The sequence below is a fragment of the Protobothrops mucrosquamatus genome, unplaced genomic scaffold (assembly GCF_001527695.2).
Source record: "Protobothrops mucrosquamatus isolate PMUCROS unplaced genomic scaffold, P.Mucros_1.0 scaffold181, whole genome shotgun sequence".
In the NCBI taxonomy this organism is placed as follows: domain Eukaryota; kingdom Metazoa; phylum Chordata; class Lepidosauria; order Squamata; family Viperidae; genus Protobothrops; species Protobothrops mucrosquamatus.
This window is the reverse complement of record NW_015386540.1, coordinates 2,637,050-2,664,414: the sequence shown is the minus strand read 5'-3', so window position 1 is coordinate 2,664,414 and position 27,365 is coordinate 2,637,050. Positions and strand designations below refer to the sequence as shown.

Here is a 27,365-nt window from a genome sequence, read left to right as displayed (position 1 = left end):
TCAAGACTAGGGCAGAGGCTTTGTTCAATAACTTCAGAAGATTTATTCTGCTTTTTTGAAGCTGCATTACTGGGTGATAATACTACCAGCTCCAAAACAGATATTTCATTTCACTACAGAGAACAAATCTAGGAGGTTCTGCTTTTTGTGGCAGTAACAAATGTTTTATTTATAAAAGATTTACTCAAACCTGTGTAAGGTCAAAATAGGTTCTTTAAATTATCTTAATTATCTTTTGGAGAATGATAAAATGACTATTATGCATCCTTCCTATTGGTGGTAGAATAAATGAGTTTATAGTAAGTTACTTGCTACTTATGAAGAAAATATTATTTCATTATTTAGCATTCCATAGGCCAGTAGTGGCGAACCTATGGCACGGGTGCCAGAGGCGGCACTCGGAGCCCTCTCTGTGGGCACACATGCCGTTGCCCCAGCCTCGCCTCCCCACGCGACCACCTCCTCTCCAGCAGCCCCCCTGAAGGAGAGTCGCCCCTGAGTGTGGCCCACGCGGAGCAGTGCAGCCAAGTACATGGCGGCCAGGCAGCGTAGACAAGACTCTGCTGTCACACCCCATCGTGCACAGTTGATGCTGCAGGGCGTGGGCAGAGGGCGTGACCACCATAGCACTGCTGGGCTGCCTGGGTGATCTGCGGTGGGCTCTGGAGGAGGTGAGTGGTCCTGCGGGCAGCGGGGTGGGAGAAGGGGGGCAGTGTGGGGGCGGGGCAGGGGGTGGAGTGGGGGCGGAGCCAGTTTTTGGGCACTCGGTCTCTAAAAGGTTCACCATCACTGCCATAGGCTTTATACATTCCAGTCATGACTGGTTCATGGTTCATGATATAACTGATTTCTGTACTAATTTAATAAAATATATTTATTTACAAAAGCTAGCACTTAGAAAAAAAAATTGTCAAGATAGCAATGTTTATTGTACACCCAAACAACAATTGGAATTACATTCTATTGAAAGTCCCACTATACATTTGGGAATTGCTCTAATATTTGTTTTAAAAAATTAAAAAAACAGTGTTATTAATGTTTCATGGCCTATCTAGCACAATAAATGCTAGATAGATTGTATGCAATAGATTGCCATTCTGAATTCTGTTTGCTAGTGCTACAATGATATTTTTCAAACAACGGAAAATACAGGTATGGACAAAAGACTGAATTTATCTATGAAACTTATCTATGAATTTATCTATGAAATTTATCTATGCATTCAAAAGTGTAAAGCTGATGTCTTTAAATGATTGTTCCTAGATAGGCTATTCTGCTTAATCTGTCCAGATGAAAAGATTTTAGCCCTTACACCAAAGGCTTCTGTTCAGGTTTAAGAATAAAGAAAGATCTTCTTGCCCATAGTCTAGAAATATGAAATTTTAAAAAAATGTTATGAAAATTGTAAAACATAAGGTATCTACTTTATATACTATACTACTAAAACTCTTAAATATGTTTGACACTTTGTAATCTTCAGTTGGGCAAAATGCTGCATCATATGGGAAACTTTTGTGAATTAGGATAGCTTACATAATGTTGAGACCCATTACCTTTGGAAATTTTTTTGCTGCTTTGTTGCTGCTGTTTAGTGAAATGATCATTTTCAATATTTCTTGACAGCTTCCCATAAGTTACAAAAGACCCCTCAAAAGATACTTTCGATCCTGTTTCGAAATTACAGCCACTGCAGCACCTCCGTGTCATTTGCCCTTACAACTGACTGCAGGAAAGTTGTAGCATCCCCTGCCTATCTCCCCCCACCATCCTATCTTGCCAGGTCCCTGCAGGCCTTGGGCCTGTTTTCCCCCCATTGGTCCCCTGAAGAGCTTGGTCCTCCTCTCCCTCCCATCACCTATCACACACTTATCTTTTGAAGGTCTCCTGAGTCTGGACCTCATGTTGGGTAAGGAAGGTAGGCCATTCCATACCTGGGCAACAGAGAAAGCCTCAGTACTGCACAGACTGTTAAGAAATTGGAGTGGAGTCCCTGGACTGCTTGGCCCTGTCATGGAAATGGCCGTCATTTGAGTGACATGGCTGCATGGCCCAAGAACATTGAGGGATGGAGTGGGGTGATCTTCTTCCCCAATGTGAGGTCTGGAACTCTGGAGGTCTTCAAAAGGTAAATGTGCGATGGTAACAGGTGGTGGTGGTAAGGAGTCCCAAGCCCTGCGGTGAGCTGCTGGGAAGGGAAAGGTCTGCAGGGACCCGGTATTGTGGGGTGGAAAGCAGGCCCAAGGGTTTTGGGAACCTCAAGTGGCAGGAAGTGGAGCATGGGGTGTCTTGGGGTGGGGAAAATCTTGAGCAGCTCAGCTGTTAACCACATCAGCAGGTGTGGGGGTTTTAAGCAAGGAAATCTTACTTAACAGCTGTCACAACATGCAACTATAATGGGCAGGCTCATTACAGTCATAGGTCAAGGACTATCCGTATATTTCATACAGATCAAATAATTCTTTAAAAGCAAGTTAAACCATGCTGTCATAATAACCAAGTACACAAGGGGGGGTTGTTTGTTGCCTTGGTTAGTTTTTAGTTTACTGTGCTCTTAATAATGGTAAAAAAAATGGTTAGGGTATGCTGGAGAAGTTAGTATTCTGTATAAATCTTGAATTTGTCATTGTAAGTGACTTTGTTTACAAGAAAGATTCTTAGAGTTATATTGATAAATATAAAATTACTCACATGGTTGCCTTACAAATATGTTTTGAACTTGAGTAGATGTAGTATGACATTACTTCTCCAGTCACCATGGGTTCTCCCTGACTCTGTTTACAGCAGAATGTGTTTTCATTCTAATATGAGTTATGGACTAATGCTGTCACAACGTGCTGAAGCAGTGCCCAGATATTTGGTTTGGCTTCTGAAAAGTCCTGTGACTGTAGAAGATAACCATATTAACACATCCTAGTATGTTGTAATTATATTTTAGTTGTTATTATGTTTATTATTTTTTTATTTTTCTAAGATGAAGTAATGGAATTATTGAATTTTCAGTGTTTAAAAAAATAGATTTACTGTATTAGATTATTCAGATATCAGTTTCAATTTCCAATGTCAGTTTGTGGTCAGATATTTGAAATCTGCAGCATAATATTCATGAACTTTATGTTGTGATGATAAAAGTCCTAACTGGTACACAGGCAGTAGAGAACAGCCTGTGGTCAGTAAAGAAGTTGAAGCAGCACTTGTTACAGTTAGTTGGGCAAAGTGAAGTTATGATGCATAGCAAAGAATTGTAAATAAAATGGCTTGGTTAGGATATTTAAATATAGGAGCAGATTCATGAGAGCTTATACAGAATCAGCTTGAATCCACAGGAAGCACATTTCATAAAGCTGAATCTTACAGGATATACAACTTTTACTTCACATGCTGGCTGCACTGAGAATGGGAACAATAAGTATAGTCTCATTCTCTGCTTCTGTATAGCATTTGGTGCTATACAGATCTCCCATACAGCTTTCCTGACCTGAGGTGTTTTTAATTTCCAATACTGTACTAAAAGCATCAGAACCAAGATTGATTATGCTCTTTTATAGTTCTTTAACATCCAAAATGATTTGTACTTGTCTTCCTTATTTCAGTTCAGATACTATAAATATTGAAGCTACTATTAAGGTTATTTACTGAATTTAATTATATACAGTACTTTATAATATGAATGAGGGTAAATGATAGATTTGTATGACCCTTATGATAAAACTAGTAAGTCCTCTTTAATAGTAATGTGTGCCCCAAATTACAGATTTAGGATCAAATAGTTATCGTATTTTGTTCTTTAACTTCTTTGTGATCAGAGTCAGAGCCCAGTCAGTAGATGGTTTCACAGCTGGTTTATCCATCCATCCAGAGCAGGATTGAGTTCTTGTAGGGATCAGAGAATACTGCATTAGGTTTTGGGGTGCCCCTTCCCCAAGATATAGAACCAAACCTGCATTGCCTGGCTGAAAAGAATGTGTTTAGTGAGGAAACTTGATTGAGTTTGAAGAAAAAGAGACTGGAGGATGGAATCTGGTGGAATGTAGTTTGGATTCCCAGGAGGGAGGGGCTGCATTCCAGGGGGCCAAGAGGTGTTTAGATAGTTTGGTTGGGAGAAAGAGAGTTAAGATGGCTTCTATGTAGCAATTGTCAAAGTATATCTTTAATGATGCAAGGAGCTGCTTTAGTTTGGCAAGATATCTGACCATAAGTGAGGGACAATAAAGAAACTGCTCAGAAGTAATTCTGTTCGCCTTTCTTAGTTCTTGGGGCCTGCAAGAATCCCAGTTCTGTGCAAGCTATAAATAAATTGGAGAAAACGGTGTGTAAGCACCTGAACCCCCCTCCAGAAAAATATTCCGACTGTCCCTGACCAAAGTTAGATCATTGTCAGAACTCAATCTCACATTGCCTGCTCAAGCCTTCTATGAGATCCTCTGTACTGCTCACGGCTAACCTTTAACCCGCTTCCAGGTCTTGCTGCTCTAATAGTACATGGGAATGATCTTGAAGGAGGAAGGGAAGAGATGCTGCCCAGGGAAGAGAGGGAGGAGCCCACAATTGCTTAATGATAAGAAACTTTGGTAGAACCTGCCTAAATTGATCAAGCTGTAAAAAGAGAGGCAGGAGATGTGTACTTTCAGATTTGCCAGATTTTGTTAATATAGGTTTACAATAAAGTAGAATTAGCTTATCTGGTCATGTTTCCTATCTGATTTAACCAGGGAGGGCTGACAACTGCTGACATTGAATTTGGCCTTATAATGGCCCTGCCAGCTTGTCTCCAGCTCTGCAGCCTGCACAGCCCCCTGCTCACTTTGTGAGCCAGTGATCTGGCTTTGTGATCCCAATTTGCTCATGAGTGAGTTTCTAGAGGTTCTTAACTCATAATTAGAAACCTCTTGTCATAGTATATATGAAAGGTGAAGGTTCTCTTGGGAAGGGAGATAAAGCCCAACTTCTTACTTCATGGATACATCCATGTAGTTCTCTTGGCAGCACATAGAAATAATTTACTGTTGTGTTGTTCAAGCATATTACTTACAAATCTCTCTACCTACCTACGTACCTACCTACCCATCCACCTACCCACCTACCGTGTAAATCATCCAGTTGTCTGTCCGTCCGTCTGTCCATCATACCACCTATCACACCTGAGTGACTGGTTGGTTTACAAATACCAGTTTAGGTATATCTTGATTATTAATTCTCATGTATGTAGGTTGAACTGGCAGTACTTCAGAAGAGACAATGTATCTAAATTTTTAAAAAATACATTTGAGATATCTTTATTTTTAATTATTTTCTATTTTTTAAAAAAAACAACAACCATGTATCACAACACATTGTCCTTGGTGGCCAACAATTCTTGTTAGAATAAAAAAGTTCTTGTTGATTAAAAACATAGCTAGGAATAGAAACTGACATGCAGTGTTTTTTTGAATGTTGAAATTGTATTTAGAAACTACTCAGTCTTGCTCTTCCCATTCACTTTTTGATGTGACAGAATAAAGAACAAAAAAAAATCACTCTGCCTACAGGGAACAGCAATTTGATAGCACATTTGAATGCTGACATTCCTAGTCAACACCTTTGTATAAGAGTTCACTGCTTGTTTAATCCCTGAAGGAAAATATTTGCTAGAGAGCATGCACATAAAGCATTTTATCAACATGACATTAAAAGAAGTTAAAAACTGAGTCAAATAACATAGATTTAGCATATACTAACTGCAAATAATGAGTATAAAGAACAAAGAAAAGGACATTTCAAATAGCAGTTCTGTCCATTATCAGTTTCTGAATTAACACTTCTAACCCCTTTGTATTTTGCTAGAGTTCATAACTGTCTCCAAAGATGTACAAAAATGAATACATTAACCAAGCTTGCTAATTGAAATAGCATGAACTTTCTTATAATAAAAAGTCTAGCTGTATTTTATTTTTTACTTCTGTTATATGTTTAATTCCAATCATGGTGTGGTGAATAAAATATATTAATGTTGGCAAAGATATTTTACTAACTAGAAACACAGATATTATGATGTTAGAAAACATTGCAGATGAATGCAGAGTCAGCTTTTATTGTCTCAAACTTGCTGACAAAAAGTTGGTTTCCCATTTTTTGACTTACAAAAATGTCCTTCAAAATGAATTCAGATATTTAGGATAAGCTATAAGCTATTATTTTAAAGCATGTTTTGAAATATTTCATAGCTTTTATGCTAATTTGCAGTGAATATAATAGTTCAACTTATTTTTTTAGACTAGAATATTCAGGATGTATAATAAGTGCTTTCTTACTGTTTGTCATCCAAGATTTTTTCATGAGTACTCTTCTGCTTTAGATAGGTGACTGGGAGAACCCCACCCCCCACCTTTTCTGTGTCAGCACACTCAGGGATTCATTTGGTGTCCCATCTTTCTGTCACTTAATAAAGATATTATTTGTTCAGTCCTATTGCCAGAGCATGTTTAATGTTTCTCAGTACATTACCAAATACCTTCTAATTGATAGGATGTGGATAACATTATTTTGCTTTCGAGGTAGTTTCTAAATTAGGGATCCTAGGTTACATAGAATAATATGACCATTCTTGGAGCAAATGTGGGCTTCTGTTTTTCCGGCATACTGACCAACATGTGCTAAAACTGATCAGCACCATTAGTAAAGGAGTTTGTAGCATGGGTATTCTTAAAGCTAGTAGCCAGACCACACCTTTCTATTTTACTAAGAAGTGGTACGTGAAAACCTTTATTGACATAACCAAAATGGAGTTCAGTAACTATGAGTCCATCCAATGATGACCATGATACATGAAATAATGCCATTTGAAATGTAGGAGTATATAATAATGTTATTGAACAAATTAATAAAATTAAAAAGTATTGTGTAACTGTGAAACTTATACTAAGATGTAATATGTACTAAACCTGGATGAAGGTAATCAATCTCTTGAGAAATGAGATTGATTAATACATCCAGGGAAGTTAAATATACTCTAGAATGTATATGATATGTTAGATCTGGATTAAGGTAATCAATCTCTTGAGAAATGAGATTGGCTAATACATCCAGGAAAATTAAATACACTCTGGAATGTATATGATGTACTAGACTTGGATGAAGGTAACCAATCTCTTGAGAAATGAGATTGGCTAATACATTGAGGAAAATTAAATACACTCTGGAATGTATATGATCTTGTGTCATCAGGATTGCTATGAATGTGTATGGAAACAGGAGTTCATAGGTTAGTGATAATTGGCTGTTATACTTTATTGTATGGTGATAACTGGAAAAACCAGGGATGAGTTGTTGGAAATACTATTCAACATTCTGAATTAATGCAATGCAGGGTTTGGGTTTGGGTTTGATTAAGTGACATGCAGTACAGAAAATGTATTGAACAATTCAGAAACTCAAGGATGAATGAGAATGGTGATTATCTGCTTAGAAAAAATATGTTCATTTCAAGTATATGACTTAAGCATGTGTGTATCCATGAGTACAAATGGAAAAGGAATGAATCAAAAAGCATGATTAAATGATTATGTGCAATAAAAGAGAATGAATGAGAGTGTGTGTAAGAGGTTCTGGTTATTTATTTAAGGGGGAAACCATTCGTTGGTAGTATCAGGAGTGGATTTAGGGAAGAAAGGGAAAGAACTGAAAGAAATCAGAGTGAAAAACTGCAGGTAGTCCTTGACTTATGACCACAATTGAAACCGGAATTTCAGTCATTGAACAAAGCAGCTATTAAGCAAAACATCATATGACTGCTTCTCTCAACAGCAAGAATCCTGGTACTCCCAATTGCAGTTAAGTGATCTCATAGTTTATTAAGTGGACAGAGTCGCAGGTAAGGAGTGTGGCGTATCTCAGGGTGATGGGAGAAATGCAGGAATGGGGATGGAAAAAGTCTCTCAGAATTGACTCTCACTAGTTATCTGGGACATAAAGGTGGTGGTGGTGGGGGGGGAAGTGCTTTCAGATTTGCAAGGTTCTGTTATTGTCACCTTACAATAAAGGTAATTTTAGCATTCTTGGTTTTGGTTTCCTGGCCTAGACTACTTTGAAGAGCTAACAAAAACCATTGGCTCCAAGGAGGGGCCACTCTTTGTCTCTTTGAAGGCAGGAAGAAGACTGACACCATAGTATGGACTCAACTCTGGGTCCTCACCTTAGCCATTTTTGTCACCCAGGAGTGGCTCAGATCTAGACACATATGGCCAAATTAACAGCATAGAGAACCCACTCTACTTCCTCAGGAGTTACCAGCTCAGATTCATCCCAGATAATACCAATAGACCATGTCCCAGCCACCTCGGTTCATCCTGCTCAGTCAGAGTCTGAGTTGAAGCAAACCTGAACAATTTTATCCAACAGATAGCCTGAACAGTCCTCTTGGATCATCAATAATCTGAACCTTTCCCAACTCAGTAGGGAACAGTAAACAGAACCACTGGATAGCTATCAATGGAGGAAATATGGTCAAAGATGTATTGATGTTTTCCTGTCCTTATTGGTATAAGGTAATCCCTAATATGGGCTCATACCCATATCAGATCAGAGTCATGTGAGTCTTTCTCTCACAGAACTCCAGGTAACACTTGTGGCGCTTCATCTAGAATGTCTTCCTGCAGAAAGAAGTTGACACCAGTGAGTTGAAAGACAACCAGAGATTCATCTGTCCATAGCACTGGACTGATGTTAGTGACTTCCACGGTCTGCCACCAAGGAGCCCTCCTTGCTGCCTCCACAATATCTGCACCCTTTGCAGATGCCCGACCTCACAGGAGCAATCTCTCTTCCCCTCCCTTGCTTCATGAACTCCAGAAACCATCAAGATTTTGGATGTACTTAGGGCTTTGCAGTGGGCCAGGGAGCTGATAAGTACCATATCCCCAAAAAAACTTCTTCCCTGGAGGGTTCCCACAACACTGGTGTGGATGAAGGGGGATTAAAAAATCAAATTAACAACAAAACTCAAAGCATGCACACCAGCTCATTCAATACACTGCTCATCTGGTCACTATATTGATATCTACAAAATACAAGGCAGGGGTATATAGTTCAAATAGTTTCTATAGACCTTCGATATGTGTATGAATGTGAGAAAGTTTATTATGTTTGTTGACTTAAAGAAAGCCGATGATAAAATAGAAAATTTGAATTGTGGAATGTTTTGCTTGAATATGCAGATCAGTGGCTGGAAGCTGAACATGGTAAGAATAGTGCACAATGGAAATAAATCATGCTTGAGATTTAATGGAATTGCTTAGTGAATGGTTCACCATTGAGCAAGGAGTGAAAGAAGGATATGCGATTTCTCCTTGATTATTTAATATATTTATGAATAAATGCAAAAAGAATACTCATAATTTTAGAGGGTTTGTTGACAGATGCAAATGTAAGAAATCATGGTAGATGAAATTGATGAAATCCTCAAAAGAGTTTAAAGAAAAAGTGATATATGGGGTGGTGTATGAGCATGGAGAAGTAAGAATGGTTTGTGTGAATAGTATAATGTACATGAATATGAATAACATAATAGATAAAATGAATAACTATGTAAATTAGATATAGGTATACTTTTATTTTTCTGTAGTTTGCATATTGCATAACCCCAAAAGGAATACCATAATAGGTCTGTATTTAGATACATTTGTAAATTGTCTTAACCTGAATTCACTGTGAATAATTTTATTATACCTAGTATTTGTTTTTTGTACTTTATCATTTATTTTGATTATATTTACTTTTTTGCATTGCATATACTAACATGAGGATGTTGGTAAAATGAAATACCTTACCTATAGTATTTTAAAATTTCTTTTTTACAGGTATCTCCGGCTTTATGGGAGAAAGTTTAGTAAAGAAGATCACGTTCTTTTCATTAAGCTGTTGTATGAACTAGTAACTATTCCAAAATTGGAGATCAGCATGATGCAAGGTTTTGCTCGACTTTTAATAAACTTGCTAAAGTAAGTTTTGCTTTACCCCATTCTTCTATCTATATTTAATAATGATCCACAGCTGGAGATATGGATAATTAGTGTTAAAACTAAGAGATTCAACAAATTTTGTCAGCTTTGATTGGTATTTTGTTTCTGACGTCATGCTGGCCTTATATAGAAGCCCTATATATCAGAAGTAGCAAAAACCTAGCCAGACTAAAGAAGTGTCTTTTACTTTTTTCCTAAGTTTGAGGAAAGATTAGAGACTTGGTCATATAGCTGTACAGCCTTGCATTTTCAAAATCCATTAAAAATCAACCACTATATACCTCTAATTTTTGCATATAACAAGAACAACAACAACAAGAAGAAAACCAACAACAACAACAACAATAATAATAATAATAATATACCAGATCCTTGGTAAGGACTTGATAGCTAGACAAAAATGCAAAATCCAGTCTGAACATCTGGCTGACTGTGCGATGATCAATAATAACAACAACAACAACAACAACAATAATAATAATGTTGGAAGGGACTTGGAGGTCATCTAGTCCAACCCCCTGCTCAGGCAGGAAACCCTATACCATTTCAGACAAATGGCTGTCCAGTCTCTTCTTAAAAACTTCCAGTGTTGGAACATTCACAACCTCTGGAGGAGGTTGTTCCACTGATTAATTGTTCTAACTATCAGGAAGTTTCTTAGTTCTAGGTTGCTTCTCTCTTTGTTTAGTTTCCATCCATTGCTTCTTGTCTTGCCTTCATTGGAGAATAGCTTGATTCCCTCTTCTTTGTGGCAACCCCTGTGATATTGGAATATTGCTATCATGTCTCTTCTCTTCCTTCTCTTCATTAAATTTATCATCCTTAGATGTATATATCCACATTGTAATTTCTGTTGCCCAAAATTATACTGGTTTCCACTTGTTTAAGGGTAGAAAAGGGTTTTGCTAGGCAAGGATTTATATCAATGAACATGTTGAGTGCCAGTTTTGATGTTATATTGATATCTCAATCAGAAATACTGTGAATAGTTGCATAATGTTGTAGTTTTCTAGCATTACATTTCTTCTCCCCCCCGTTAGTCATACATAAATCTAGATGATATTAATTTGTTTGAGAATTTGATTAACAGGTAATCCTGATTAAAATAATCTGGTTTATACCATTGTAAGAGTTAGACCTGGATCTATAATTTTAAATAGTTACTCAAAGAGGTTTTAGAATATTTTAGGTTGTCAGGTGAGTAATAATTCAAATTCAATTTCTGTTTGTATCTGTGTTTTTTAACTTAGAAAAAAAGAACTTTTGTCAAGAGATGATTTAGAATTGCCCTGGAGACCACTTTATGAAATGCTGGAACGTATATTGTATTCTAAGACAGAACATCTTGGATTAAATTGGTTTCCAAAGTAAGTTTTTAAAGGTTTTGTTTTATTTTCACAATATCCTCACACTATTCTTAATTGAATTTTGTTACTTGTAATTTATATATTTTCTTTCACTGATCTGAATCTAAAATATATTTTAAATAATTTCATTTTTCTTTTATAGCAGATGTTCACTTTTCTTCTGTTTTTCTTTTATTTTTTGTGGTTAACAAATAAGCAACATGGTTATATTTCATTAAAGGAATACGTTATTAAAAAAATATTTAATACTCTCGGATTTGAGTTACAAAAATCCAAGGAGTCATTAATGGCAGCAAAACCTTAAAAAAAGTTCTTTGTGGATTTTTATAGTCCAGATATGATAGCCTTATTTGGGGGGAAATATATTTCAGTTTTTATAAGATGTGAAATGAAAACTGACTATTCACTAATAGAAAAGTACATAAGCCCTATGCAAACACTTTGTAGGTTTATTGGAGTTTAATGTACTAGGAAAAATGGATATGTAAATACTATCCCAGCAAATAAAAAAAATCCTTTGTGCTTTTTTTTCATTGTAGATAGGTCATAGATTTGAGGAATGAGAACTTTGAGATATGGGGATGCATTTGGCCATATTCTTTCCCTGCTTTTAGCCCTTATATGAGTAGATCGAGTCCCCGCATAAAACTATAGTCTATCCACTTTTGGAAACTAATGTTTTAGTAGAGACAAGGCATATCTTAGATGCGCTGTGCATATGTGATGACCAGGTTTTAATCTATTGCATTTTTAGGTAACAGCATTATGGATTGTAAGGCTACAAAAGTCCTTTACTTTTAAGCCTTACATAGCTGATGCCATTAAAGATGTTACTGAGTTGGTTTTATCTAATCTAACATATAACATTGCTTCTATCTACCTCTATGAGGAAAATTCCTTTCTCAACTTTGAATGGCAGGAGCTTATCCTATACAGTATAGTAATTTTACTCCTAGAATATTTAGCTATTTAATGCTAAGGGGCAGTGCTTGAAACAAATACATTTCTAGCTTTGCAGCTGCTTGCAATCTTTTAAACAGTGACACTAATAATTGAATTTTTAACTTATTTGGCAAAAGATGTACTTACTTCCAAGTTATGTTCTAAGTTAATAATTTTGGCTTCAGTCAGGCAAACTGAATTAAGAAATACTTAACAATATTTTTGGTGTTTAGTTTGCCTTTCAAGAACAGATTCCCAGATAAAAACTGAAAAGGGACTAAAGGGAAAGCAACAAATGCCAAAGCAACCTTTCCATTTTTCAAGCAGGCTGGTTTTGAAATTAAATGGTGCAGTGCGACCTTTTCTTGCATGGTGTTCTGACAACATTGCTTACAATTTATATTTCATTTTGGATGGATTTGGAAGAATGAATTAAAATAAAAGGAATATGAATAATAATTTTTGTGGCTTTAACATTATTTGGTTTAAATGCTACAATTGCTTTTTTCATTATTTTGTTTTAAAATCCTTTTTTTCTTTATGTTCAGTTCATGTCGACCAGGCTTGTCTTCACCTAAAACATTTGTCCTTAATGTTTTACATAGGTGGTAAGGATAATTATTTTGCTTTTATGTAGCTCTGGCCTATGTGGTTTCTTTGTGCATGGCCTGTTCATTGTAACATTTGTCACATACCTGTAACTTCCTGCATATAAAACTGAAAAACCCAATGTTAACATTACACCACAATTTATGGGAATGTCGCACTGTATTTAAATTTAATTACAATAAAATATATTTTGTGTGAAGTGACTGAAAATTATAGCTACTTGCTAATGCCTGTTAACAAATAAGTTATAGTTAAGGTGCCTAAAATAAATTATACTTGATTTTAGGCATAATTTGTAGAAATGCATGAATTTAATTCAATATACAGGTTGGTAGAATGACTAAAAATGTAGGATAAGACTTATTTGAATTTAAAATAATGTTAGTTTATACTTGCAGTTCACTTTGTGATAACAATACACACTAACTTCAATAGGATGTACATATTATTGTTATTATTATTAGGATTCCAGTCTTAAAATGAAATTAATTTCCATTATATAACAGATTCTTTGCTGTGAAAAAAAATAACAGTTTAGACAAGTGCTCACTCACTGTATTCACTCAGCTTGCTTAACCTTGTCAGCCACTAACTCAAGTCATATCTTCTTACTTCTAAAATTTGTATGATACAATGACATCACCTGAGTCTAGGATTTGAGAATTCAATGGTATCCAGGAAAATATTGGCAAGGCATCAGTGGCTTCTTCACTATTCAGCAGGGGGTATTGGGCATGACTTGGATGCTTCAGTCAATCATTTTTGGAAGCTTGGCAACAGGTAATATTATGGAGTGCCTTGCATTTTTAGCCACTCACACTCCCTTCCCCCGCACTATCTTTCCTTGGAAGATTAAGTAGGTGAGTCTTGAACACAGCCCCTTGATTGACTAGGTTTTTGGAGTTGTACAATGGTGAACTTGGGAAAAAATAGTGGGACTTAACAATTCCTTTAGGAAAGCAACATGACGTATTTATCATATACAGGTTGTTCTTGCTTAACATCTGCTCTGTTTAGCAACCATTCAAAATTACACTGGGTTGAAAAATAATTTTACGACCAGTTCTTAAAAGAGTTGCAACATCACCATAGTAACATGATCAAAATTTGGATCTTTTGCAACAGTGGGCATTTATGACCATCTCCAGAGTCTGCAGTCATTGATCTCAATTAGATCACTTCATAGCTGGCTTCCAATAAACAGAGTCAATGGGGAATCCAGCAGTGAATTTGCAAGCTGAAGTCATGTGATATCTCACTTACAATCCATAGTGCTTCACAGCAGCAGCAAAAGTAAGGTTTTGTCACATGATGTCTCAATGACCATGTTCTTTAGTGATAAGAGTTGCTGGTCCCAATTGTGATAGTTAAGTGACAACTATCTACAGGCCCTTGGGATTGCTGATCCTGTATTGTGTCATTTTTGAAGAAATACTATTTAATCCAAGAATTAGTGATGTAATTCTGCTGTTTCCTGAAGAGATAAATGTACAGCCAGAAAAACTACTTGATCACGTATAATCTTTGGAAGAACTATATTACTTAACATCATCTGGTTGATCTTTGACTCACTATGAAGAAGTATGGGGGAAAATGAGGTTTTAATAGTTCACAATAATTATGTATTTTACGCTGAGTTTTCTCAATAGTAGGAATAATATTTTGTTGCCATTACAGTTGGGGGGTCAGTAATTTACCCCATTCCCACTATCTTTTCTTTATATGATTCAATAAATATTCTTTATCTAGTACATACAATGAATTAAGTTCCAATATAGCAGAAAAGCTAAATGGAGTGGATTTCCTTCTCTCCTGGAAAAATAGGCTTGGCAGGCATCTGGCAAAGCTAGAACAATCAAGCTGCTCTCTTGATTTCTGACTTTTTAATTTTATGATTTGGTACTACAGGCTTAAACATAAGTACTTTGTTTTAGCAATGTTCTGTGACTTCAGAGACAGAACTGCCTTTTGATTTAGCGGGTATTTATGATTTTTTTAAAAAAAGAGATTGGATAGCAAAGGCTTTACAGTTAGCTTTTGTTTAGCTTCTTGCTTCTGCATTTTTGCCTCTTAGGTAATTTAACTCCTAGAATCTTTCTAAGCTATAGGATATTATTTTGTAGGCAGAAAACCACTACTGACTTTCTGTTTTAGCCAAAACTATGTTTCTTTTTCAGACAAGCTATTCTGAATGAAAATGGCTTGTATATTGGACAGAATTTAATATTGCTAGAAGTTTCACTCTCCTGAATGCAGTGCAGTATAGATTTGAATATTAATATCATTATTATTGTGCCAGGAGAATGTTGCTTATTTTTGTACTGTTACTTAACTCTAATAAGTCATAGGTATCACTCAGGACTAATATTTTTAAAATAAAAAAGAAATGGCATGTATATGATTTTTAAAAATAATCTAAAATATGCCACTTTCCTGCTTAAAAACCTTAGATGAAGATTTCACCTTTGCAGAGGTAAACTTATGGTTTACAATAGAACCATAATTTTCCAGAAGCATAAATTCCTATGGCAGAGTCATTCTTATTTGAAGATATATGTTTCTGACACCTCAAAAGATCTGATGGGAGATACTCTGAAATGCATGTACCTTTTTAATATTCTTGACAGAAACAGACTCTACTTAAATGTATTCCTTTTATGTGAATTGCAACACCATACTGTATAATTGAGCTGCTATGTCTGAACTAGATAGGAAGAACAATCTGATTGCTACAAGGATGTTGATAATCCCAAATTTCTAGACTTATTTTTCTAATTGCTAGGGTGTTAGAATTCACAGAAAACAAATAAAGCAGCGACGAATTCTGTAGCCAAATTATTTTGTGGAAAAAAAACCAGATTAGTTCCCCAATACTTTTTGAAACATATGCATCAGATGAGACCAGAATCATGTAAAGCATTTATCTCAGTGTAGGTAACCAGTCCAGAGAACTATTTGAGAGGTTGCAGTGCCAAAAATGCACCAAGAAACAGCTTGAAATAAGACTAGATAATCCGTATTATAGAGCATTTGGAAATAAGCCACTGCTTGAGCGCCCTTGAATGCTCTTGTCAATAGACACAATTGTCCAGGGATAGTTCCTTTGTACATAATAAGATATGGCTTTTAAAAACATGTAGCATCTCAAAACATATTAACAGGGAAAATAATTGGCAAGTAAGTTTGCATGTGTGATGCAGTTTACTCAATTATATTTTTAAACCTGATTTACTATTATGTGATTTTTTGTTTTTAAAAACTGAAACATCCTGAGTGGAGTATTTGGGATACAAGGAAAAGCATGAACCATTATGTGGCCCAAGCAGTACTCTAGGGAAAATAGAAACAAAGTTAAAAATCAGCTGTAATACTTATAACTAAGTCTATATCTTTAAGTAAAATTAACAACTGCATGTACATAGATAATGGGAAACTGAATCAATACTCTCTTAGGCTTTGCATAATTATATCACTATATTCTTCTTATAAAGTAGGATAATGTAATTTATTTACATTTTTCCTTTTTTTGGTTTTCTTTTAGCTCAGTAGAAAGTGTTTTGAAGACTCTTGTGAAAAATTGTCGACTGTAAGTACTTCAACCATTTTCATTTTTTATGTACTTTTTAAACTCTTTGATACTGAGACTACCTTGCACATATGAAGCTGTCTTCTTTATGAAATTGAAAAAACTATGTGTTCATAGGGCCTTGTTGTCGGTAACAGGAGTCCTCTGATTAAGTTGTACTTTCAGTGGTAGAGTAGAAAACTGTCAAATAAATATGTTGCTTAGAATGCTAACAAGGTTTAGCTAAAATTGTTTGAAAATCTCCCATTACTGTAAATTATCCCTACTTTATGTAACCAAGTAAAGTGACTATTTGACTCTTATGTTTTCATGATTATATTTCAAGATATCTCTTGCATTATTTTAAAGTGTTTTCAAATTTGCAGAATGGCAGAAGTTACAATGCACGTATCTTAAATAATTATCATGCCTGTGTTAGATCGTCTTATAGAAGATAGCATTTCATTTATTTCAGTGTTTTTATTTGAACTGGAGAAATTCTGATTCCTGACAATTGCCATGAAATACTATAGATGGATCACAAAGTTATTTCAAAGGATTATGCAAAAGACAATGAGAAAGTTTCTATTAAGAAATTAAGAGTTCCAAGCTATACAATGCTTTAGATTCTATTTCAGAAAACTGCTCAGAGAACAAGGAAGGGGACATATTTTTTACTCATTTAATTGTAACAGATCTATAAAAGAGAATATTTGTAGCTCAGGATTGAAATGGGGGACCTTGGTTCTCTCTGAGCTTAGTTGTTTTCTTGAAGATGTTTTATTACCCAAGCTAGATAACATTATCAGTGAAATGTCTGCAAGAAAACAACCAGGCTCAGAGAGCACCAAGGACCACTCATTTCAACTCTGAGCTACAAATATTCTTAATAATAATAATAATAATAATAATAATAATAATAATAATAATAATAATAATAATAATAATAATAGAGTTGGAAGGGACCTTGGAGGTCTTCTAGTCCAAACCCCTGCTCAGGCAGGAAACCCTATATCATTTCAGATAAATGGTTGTCCAGTCTCTTCTTAAAAACTTATTAGGAGAGGATTCTCTTACATATAGAAGTCTAATTATGAAATAAATGCCCTACTATATGAGACAAAGCTGGCAACTGCAGTAATTTTATTTCAGTGTTGTGAATATCTAGCTAGTAGAACTTTGGTCTCAGAAACATATTTAGTTTGTACTTTTTTAGAATATTATGTTTTATTATTGTTTTTTAATGAATTGTATCTCAGATTTATTGATAGGGATTACGTATAAGTAAGTAATATATATTGATGCAAAAATTCTTGTTGTTGTTAGTTATTTCCCAGAAAGTGCCACAGCAGAGATGTTAGATGAATGGCGGCCATTAATGTGCCCTTTTGATGTTACCATGCAAAAAGCTATCACTTATTTTGAACTTTTTCTGCCTACCACTCTTCCTCCAGAGTGCCATCACAAAGGTTTTAAGTAAGTTGATCTTACTAGTTTGCAGCATTTTGATATGATTTTCTATTTTATTTAAAGGTAAGATAAGATAACCTTTATTGTCATTTTTTTACTGTGGGCACAACGGCACACATCAAAAATGAAATTTAGTTGCCCGCTCTCAAAGTGAAACACATACATGACACACACCTAAACATACTATGTACAACATATGTATAGACCCACCCCCTACATATACATAACAAATAGATATTAAATACTGTCCATCTTGAATATATAACAGAAGGAGGAAGCTTGAGAGTTCACAAGGTTAATGCTGTATGGAATGAAACTATGGCTGAATCTGGATGTTCTGCTACGGATACTACGAAGCCGCCTCCCAGAAGGTAACAAGGAAAACAGGTTGTGAAGAGGATGTGTAGTGTCCCTGATGTTTGTGAACTTGAGCTTTACTATCACATGTAATGATTACTATTGTACTACCTTGATACTTTCGTTTTGAATGCTAAATTTTAAGGGACAAGATTTTACCAGTTTGCCTAAAAATTGTTTCTCTTGATCAGTAGTCTAGTGGGTTTGTTTTTCAGTTAAAATTAGTTATTCAGTGAATAGCAGTATCATTCTATCAATATTGTTGCTTAATTCAGTTCTTGATAAAATTCTAGTGCTAGAAATTCTGAAACTTTATTAATTTGTTGTACCAACTATAATAAAATCCTGTTCTTAACGTAGGATATAGGTCAGGTGTTAGAAATAGCCATGTAGATGTACTGGTTAGGTTAACATAACTCGAAAAAGCAGTTGGAGGAAATTTAGGCTGCAATCTTGAGTACAGACAAATTATGTTGCAATGCCCTGTTAATATCAAGTTGTGAATGTCTTGAGAAAGAGTTGGAACAGAAATTATCATGCCTTGTTTACTAATAAATAATCTTAGCTAAACAATATGGTGAAATCAACAGTAGCTTGCTTACTTTGATGTGTTTTCTAAATAAATGGAAAAAAGTTCCAAAGTTATGGCACTATATTCTTCACCAAATACTGAGAATTTCCAAAAATCCCCATGACATTATTTTTGTTAGTAAAGTTTGCTTACAGAGACTGGACTGGACTGTATGACAAGTACCCAAGAAAAGTTTGGGCTGAGTCTGATGAGGCAAGGCAAACTAACTCCCACATTTTTCTCTGCTCTGCAAATTGTGGGAGTATCATGGTTGAAAAGGTAGCTGGGTGTGAGATCCAGACTTCCAAAATTGTCTCTGGAAGAAATATTCCTCAAAGGTGCTTGAACACCTGATTTTTATGAGTAGCTTGTAGAAATCGATGTTTTGCAGCCACTACTTCAGCTTGTACAGGTCCATTAGGCTGCCACCGCTGCCCAGAGCTGCAGGCCCACCCAGCACAAAAGAGGCAAAGCAGCCAACTATGAAGCTCCAGTAGAGGTGGTATAGCACACCCAGCAAGCAAAAGGCCATCCTGAGCAGGGAAAGCTTGATCCCCATCGGTGCTGTGCTCTCTCAGGCCCAGCAGAGATGGGGAGAGGCATGCAATCCTGGCTTGGACTGGGCGGCCATGGCACCAATGGGGGATCCGGCTTTCCCCGCTAGGGGTGGGCTTTTGCCTGCTGGCCCTGGGCGTGCTGTACCACCTCTACTTGGGGCTTCCTAGCTAACCACTTTACTTCCTTCGTGCTGGGTGGGCTGCAATTCTTGGAGGCAGCCTAATGGATCTGTGCGAGTGGCTGGCGGCCGTGGCTGCGGTGGGTACCAAGGTGGATGAGGGGAATGCTCTCCCCCTGAGGGCCAAGGGCAAGACCCGTGAGGGGGATGAGGATATGAACAGTGGTGACTTGCTCTCCAACCAAAAAGAGATGGGACAGAGTAGGCATGTCCGCTGGTCTACAACACATGCCTCCCTGGACTCCGCATGCTGCTGGTGCTGCCACAGTGCTGCTGCTGGAGGACTGACCTGGTATTCACAGCAGGCTATGTAGCCCCTGCTATCGGACACCATCGCCCCCCACGTGCTCACTGCCTCCTGTGTGTGCACCTTAGCCACCTGGCGGGGCGGGGCTGGGGCTATAGGGGCAGGGGCCAGTCCCTCGCCATCTATGGAGCATCTTCGCAGGCCAAATTTTGGCCAATTGCGAGCTGGATCCGGCTTACGGGCCTTGTGTTTGACATGTCTATTCTAAGGCAAGGCTGCTCTCCGAAGCTATGACTGGTCTCTCACAAGCAAAACTCCTACCTATTTGACCAATTCTGCCTTTATCTTATCCAAGGATGCTGTTCGCTTGTCAAATCAATGTCTGGAGGTAGTTTTGTAGTAACAAATGAAGCTTTCCTCTAAATTAAACAAAAAATGGTATCATTTTTCAGCTGAATTTTAATGCATGGAAGTTTATAACTATTCAGATCATCAGATGGATTACACCCCAAGGTTCTGAAGAAACTGGCAGACATGTTCTCAGAACCACTGAACTATATCTTTCAAAGATCCTGAGGCACTGGGCAACTACCAGAGGACTGGAAAAAAATAGATCCAGGAAACTACAGACCTATCACCTGACTTCAATACCCGGGAAGATTCTGGAGAAGATAAGCAATGAATCAGCGAACACCTAGAGGCAAATAAAGTCACAACCAAAAGTCAACATGGGTTTGTCAAAAACAGATCATGCCAGACAAATCTTATTGCATTCTTTGACAAGGTGACAAAATTAGTGGACCAGAGAAATGCTGTGGATATCATTTACTTGGACTTCTGTAAGGCATTTGATGAAGTAGACCACAACCTACTACTAAATAAGATAGAAAAATGTGGGTTAGATAGCATCACCACCAGATGGATTCATAACTGGCTGACCAACCACACTCAACGTGTAGTCCTCAGTAGAACTACATCAACATGGAGGGAAGTATGCAGTGGGGTACCCCAAGGCTCTGTTTTAGGCCCAATACTCTTCAACATCTTCATCAATAATTTGAATGAGGGGATAGGTGGGGAACTCATCAAATTTGCAGATGACACCAAGCTGGCAGGAATAGCCAACACTCCAGAAGATAGGTTTAAGATACAGAAGGATCTTGACAGACTTGAAAGTTGGGTGCTACCTAACAATGAAATTCAACGGTGAAAAAAGTAAGGTTCTACATTTAGGCAAGAAAAACCAAATGCACAGGTACAGTATAGGTGGTACCTCACTCAATCATAGTAACTGTGACATGGATCTTGGAGTCCCATTGGACAATCACTTGGATATGAGCTAGTAGTGTGCTGCAGCTGCTAAAAAAGCCAACACAGGTCTAGGCTGCATTAACAGAGGGATAGAATCAAGATCACGTGAAGTGTTAATACCACTTTATAGTGCCTTGGTATGGCCACACTTGTAATACTGCATCCAGTTTTGATCGTCACGATGTAAAAAAAGATGTTGAGACTCTAGAAAGTGCAGAGAAGAGCAACAAAGATGATTAGGGGACTGGAGGCTAAGGCATATAAGGAAAGGCTGCTGGAATTGGGTATGTCTAGTTTAATGAAGAGAAGGACGAGGGGGGACATGATAGCAGTGTTCCAATATCTCAGAGGTTGCCACAAAGAAGAGGGAGTCAAGCTATTCTCCAAAGCACCTGAGGGCAAGACAAGAAGCAATGGATGGAAACTAGTCAAGGAGAGAAGCAACCTAGAGCTAAGAAATTTCCTGACGGTTAGAACAATTAATCAGTGGAATAACTTGCCTCCAGAAGTTGTGAATGCTCCAACGTTGGAAGTTTTTAAGAAGAGATTGGACAACGATTTGTCTGAAATGGTTTCCTGCCTGAGCAGGGGGTTGGACTAGAAGATTTCCAAAGTCTATTCTATTCTATTCTATTCTATTCTATTCATCTTGTATTTTATTCCCTCTGAACTACCTATTATACAATTTGGAGTTTTAGATTCATTGCTGGCCAGAGAAGCTAAGCCAGGAGTTTGTTTGTTTGTTTATGTCATTTATTTTTGTGATTCTAACTCAGTAGAATAGATCTTGCATAGTTATCTGTGAAATAATGGTTTTCACCAGTTGCACTGGTGAAAATACACTAGCAGTTTTAACATTTACATGATCTGGGATCACAAGCAGTACCTTCATCTATAACCATCTGCCTGCGATTTAAAATCATTTAAAATCAGCTTTAGAGGTTTATATGCCTGCCTACAAAGATGACCAGACTGTAGGCTTAGGAAATGCCTTTCTTCAGTTTAAGTAGGTATTGCAAAGTCATGGCAAATATTCAATAAGGTTCATATTTTAAACTTTTATTTATGTTTAGTAATTCAACATATAAATGCCAGTTTTTTCCTAACCAACTTCTAAAATTCAGTTAGGAAAAAAATGAAATGTCAAGGAACCTCAAGTGTTTTAATCATTACAAAGATTAATAAAATTACAGAATGTATTCACAGAATGCTTAATATGAAGTTAATGTAGGTTTGTGTGTATGGAGGTTGAAGTTTTCTTTTGTCTTTTCGAACAATTAAGACAATTTTAGCATGTTGCAGTTCTCATGTGTCGTTTGCTTCAAAATTAAAATTGAGGAAAACTGAGTCACTGATTATCTGCAATTTACTGTTGAAATTTTGGTGGTGTGGTCTAAGGGAATCACAGAAAATGGACTTGTGGACTGCAGGCTACCCACCCCAATATAAATTATGCCCTTGGAAGCCTGTGCTGTAGGACTTCCAGAGAAGACTCAGCAAACAACCGTTGCAGAATGAAGAGCTGGCGAGTAGACCGTCTCTTTGCATTTCCTCTCCAGAGAAGGAAAGGACTTGAGATCACTCAAGTACTCCATACAATTGCTCCTCATGAGGACACCATAACACAGTGATCTGTGATAGCGTTAGAACTGCGAGAGACAAGGGAATAACTATTTCCCCCCCCCCTCAACCTGCAGTCATCGTCTTTAGAAGGACACTTAAGTTTGAATAATTCCTGTTCTAACCACTTTTGGAAATTGTTAGCTGCTTTTCAGTTATTAAGAACCTTTGAATCAACACACTTTGTAGCACTGGATGAGTTTTCTTCCATTATGTAGTGAAAGAGGTTTTAAATACAAGTGTAATTTTTTTTCTGTTGAAATAAACAGCAAAAGATTTAGAGTTTGGAATGATACAACTAAATTGTCAGTTGGAGGAAGTCTAGTCTGTGTGGCTAATTTTGAGCATTTTGCTTCATTATGCATAATAAAATCACTTTCATAGAATATAGGGTATTGAAATAAGATATATGTCACACCCACACACATTGGTTTTGAAATCTATAATGTATTAAGTATGTATTATTAGATATTGGAAACAAATTGTTTTAACATATTAAAATTCTGTTGGTGGGATTTCATTGTCTTGCAGGCTCTGGCTTGATGAATTTCTAGGGCTTTGGGTTTCAGTTCAAAATCTTCCACAATGGGAAGGGGTAAGTAACGTGCCCCACCTATTTTCCCACTTGCTTTTACTACAGAGATGATATGTAGATAATTGGATTAGAAATAATAGTACCTTGAAAGATTGGGTCACTACCCCTTCTTGCAGAGAAACAGTAATCATTGCCAGAAACCACCTACATGTCACCTGCCGGTTGACAGGAGGAAGAGAATTTCTTCTTTCTCATAATGTTTCTCTATTTGTATCCTAGGTTGTTATTACTTTCTGGTTCTATATTTTCTAGTTTTTGTGAGAAATCTGTGATTCTTGATGTTGCAGAATGGTAGCTCCCCACAGCTTCAGTCAGGATTCAGCAACATCTGGAAAGCCACATGTTCATTGTCTTTACCATATTATCTCTCCCTACTACTTTAGGGACCAATTAACCAAAAGGTCTTCTAAATCCTGTTTATATTATAATTATTCCTTTTGTAAACATTCTTTATACTTATATATTTTTTTCTTATTATTAACTCACTTCCTACCTGCTACCTTTTTCAATATCTCTGGGACTATCGTTTTTTTTCAGTCCCATTTCTTCTCTGAAGGAAACCAGTTTGCCAATTTTATGGGAATATCTCTTGTTGTTCAGATACCCACCTTACTTTTTATAAGCCTGTATAAAACATGAAAAATACTTATTTGATTCACTGTACTGTTTACTTGTGAAGTTTTAGTGTTACTTCTCTGCATCTGTTCATTGTCCAAACACCCCTTGCAACTTTTGTTGCTATTAAAGTAATTTTCTTATGGTCACTGCTTTGCAACTTTTCAGCTACTTTATGATCCCATGGTGCATGATGAATATTCTGAAATGTGATCCTACTTCTTGAGAAAGCTACAGAAAAAAAACAGGAATAAACCTTAATACTATACTGAATGTTGATGTTGTATCATGAAAATGTGGTCTGTGCTTTTTTCTTTCTAGCATCTAGTCAATATTTTTGCACGTTTGGCGACTGATAACATAGGTTATATCAACTGGGATCCCTATATTCCAAAGGTAATATTTAATATGAAAATACTACAAATATTAATAAGAAGATCTGCCAAGTGATTTCTCTGTTGACAAAACATGCAGTTTTAATTCATTCTGTCTCTGTCTCTATCTCTCTCATTATTTTAGTTCAGAAGATAAAAATTGTGTACCCTGTCCTAAGTGTATTTATTACATTTAAAATCATTTATCTTGTCAACGTTATTGGAAAGCTGTAATTTATAAATTTTTGTGATTAATCTTGAACTTTTTATTAGAAGGGCAGAATTGTTTTTATTCTCTGTCTTGCCCTATCTATTAAACTTCTCTTAACTATGTTTAAGTCTTAACTATATTTTAAGGATTTTTGTTTATATATAAAAAAAAAAACATAAGCAAGAGTGTTATTTCTACTGATCTATTTCTTTTAAAGTATGGTAAACAAAAGTTATCACACTGGGATCTTAAATTTTAAACTACATCATGATATTTTCTGGGATTTCTGTTTCTTGCTATAAAGAATAAAACTTTTGAAAAATTAATGGGGTTTCCAGTTGCAAGAATGTGATAGTAATGGGGAAAACAGTGGTCTATTATTTTTATAATTTTTAGCAGCCATGGCATCTGTCGTATTTTGTAATTTAATTTCTGTGAATTGAAACTAAATCATGCCTTAATTACAGTTTTAAAACTGTTGCAGTTTTAAAATTCATTGGGACTATGATTAACTTCTCTCTTTAACCAGTAATGTTGAGAGCCGGGTCATCAGATTTAGTGTCCAGAGCAGAAATTGATTTTGCAATACTGAATACTTGATTCATTTAAAAGAAAATATCTAGTGGGCTAATTGAATTTCTTTAGCAAGTTATGTAGATACTTTCCAGATGCTTTTGGCATGCATACCTGCTGGTTAATAATTGTCAAGATGTGAAAGTGGCTACTGTGCAATAGCAAATGTGCATTAACAGAGAGACATCTCAATATAGATTGCTAAAGCAGAAATTGCAATTTTCTACCATATAAATTTAATTTGAAGAGTTTCCCATTAGTTCTGTGTCAGCAGCAATGCCATCTCCTTTAATCAAGGTTTGTTTATTTTGGAGATTTGGTTTTGAACTTGGAGCGTTTCAATAGTCTGGTTAATTTTATAACAAAATTCAAATATTCATGATACAGTTTAGTTATTTAATTTCCCAATTCCTTTTCTGCAGATATTTACCAGAATACTGCGAAGCTTGAATCTTCCAGTGGGAAGCAATCAGATGATGGTTCCACGATTCCTAACAAATGCTTATGACATAGGGCATGCAGTTATGTGGATCACAGCTATGATGGTAGTATCTTTTTTTTCTTTTTCCAAAGGATATTGAATAAGCTGTATAGTTATGTAGATATGTAAATAATGAGCATCAGATTCATGAAAATAACCAAGAGCTCAGATGGATAATTTCTTTTTAAAAAGCCTGAATTACAATATTTGCAACTGTCTTTCTACTGTACACAAAATAGCAATAACTGCTTTATAGGAAGCATATGTCCTCAGGACAGTAAAGACCTCCAGGAGAAATGTCTTCAGTTTTCAATGTTGAATGTCCCTTCAGTATTCAAAAGAAAACATTAGAAGAAATGGTCAGCGCACCTTAATCACATATAGGCTATATTTTAGTAGTACATGGAGTAAATTGTTTATTCTGATTAACAACTTGCTGGTTAAATATTATTGGATAATTGAATTTCAGCTTCTTAGTTATGTGGCTGTTGTTTTCTGTTGTAGATAATTAGGAGACCACAGCCTTTATCCCCCTTATCTGCATACGTATAATATTTAAAAAATACAGGTTGTCTTCACTTATCAACTATTTGTTCAGTAATTGTTCAAAGTTATGATAATACTGTCAAAATAACTTTACAGGCCATTTATGACTTTCACAGCATCCCTTGGTCACATGATCACCTTTATAGATAGTACATGTTATCTTGTCCCCAACCTGTATTTTTTTCTCCCTCACTACCCTTACAAAACAGAGAGATTGGAGAGAAAGGGATTGCAAGACAGTAAGCTGTTTGTTCTTCTACACATAGAAAGGAATGTGATCATACTTATAGTGGGAAAGGATCAGGCAAAGGAAAGATTGCCTACAAAAGTTGCTTGCTTTTTTTTTCTCCCCCCCCCCTCCCGCCAGAGGAGAGATTAGAGATAGAGGAATTTCCTAAGCCATTCAAATAGTGTACCCATGTCTCACAGCCTAGTTGCCATGCGTGATTGCATTGCTTTTGATATGTACAAGACAATAATCAGGACTTGAGCATTCCTCAGAAGTGGTTAGGAGGGCAATCAAGGTAAGGCCTTGAGGTAAGGTGGCCGGCCTATAAATTTTACAAATAAATAAAAGCAAAAGGTGTAAAACTGAGTAGTCTTGTCTCTTTCCAACCAGAAAGCACAGTTGTTGTCATGTGATTTCCCACTTAGTGAAGCTTTATTTAAGGCAGAGTTGATGGTCCCAATTAAGTGAGGGCAATCACATGACTGAGGGAAACTGCAAAAGTTGTATATTCTGGCATTGGTTTTAAAGTTACTTTTTCAAGTTTATTGTAAATTTAAACAGTCACTGAATGAGGCAGTCAGTAAGAAAGGTGTATCTATACATTGTATCTATTGTAAAAAAAAATTCTGCAGTGAGAACAGGACCCTTTGAGAGCTGAATGCAACAAAATTTCATTTTAATGTATGCCAATTAGTGTACATTCAAAGTGACAATAAAAGTTATTATTCTTTCTATTATTCTACCAACAGCCCACCCAAGCAATAAAAAAGAAAAGAAGAAAACATACTTATCAGAGAAGATGTCATTATTCAACCCTTCTCTCATATTTACATCTCCTTAAATTTTGCTTCTCTGAACTTTTCATCTGGCTTGTCCTTCGAAAATTACAAAAGGAAGATTTGTCTTCCTGTAGGAACTGATATCAGAAGACTTTTTACCCTGCTTCTGGAATGT

General features: G+C 36.3%; 1 protein-coding gene across 1 annotated transcript in view; it reads left to right on the top strand.

The window, feature by feature from the left end:
* Positions 1–27,365, top strand: part of PSME4 (proteasome activator subunit 4) — an 82,211-nt gene that overhangs the window by 1,940 nt on the left and 52,906 nt on the right. The window contains exons 2-8 of the mRNA XM_015813675.1: positions 9,831–9,971; positions 11,243–11,359; positions 16,452–16,496; positions 17,802–17,951; positions 23,319–23,382; positions 24,319–24,393; positions 25,578–25,700. Coding sequence (XP_015669161.1) covers positions 9,931–9,971; positions 11,243–11,359; positions 16,452–16,496; positions 17,802–17,951; positions 23,319–23,382; positions 24,319–24,393; positions 25,578–25,700 — 615 coding nt within the window. The 5' untranslated portion in view covers positions 9,831–9,930. The remainder of the gene's footprint in view (positions 1–9,830; positions 9,972–11,242; positions 11,360–16,451; positions 16,497–17,801; positions 17,952–23,318; positions 23,383–24,318; positions 24,394–25,577; positions 25,701–27,365) is intronic.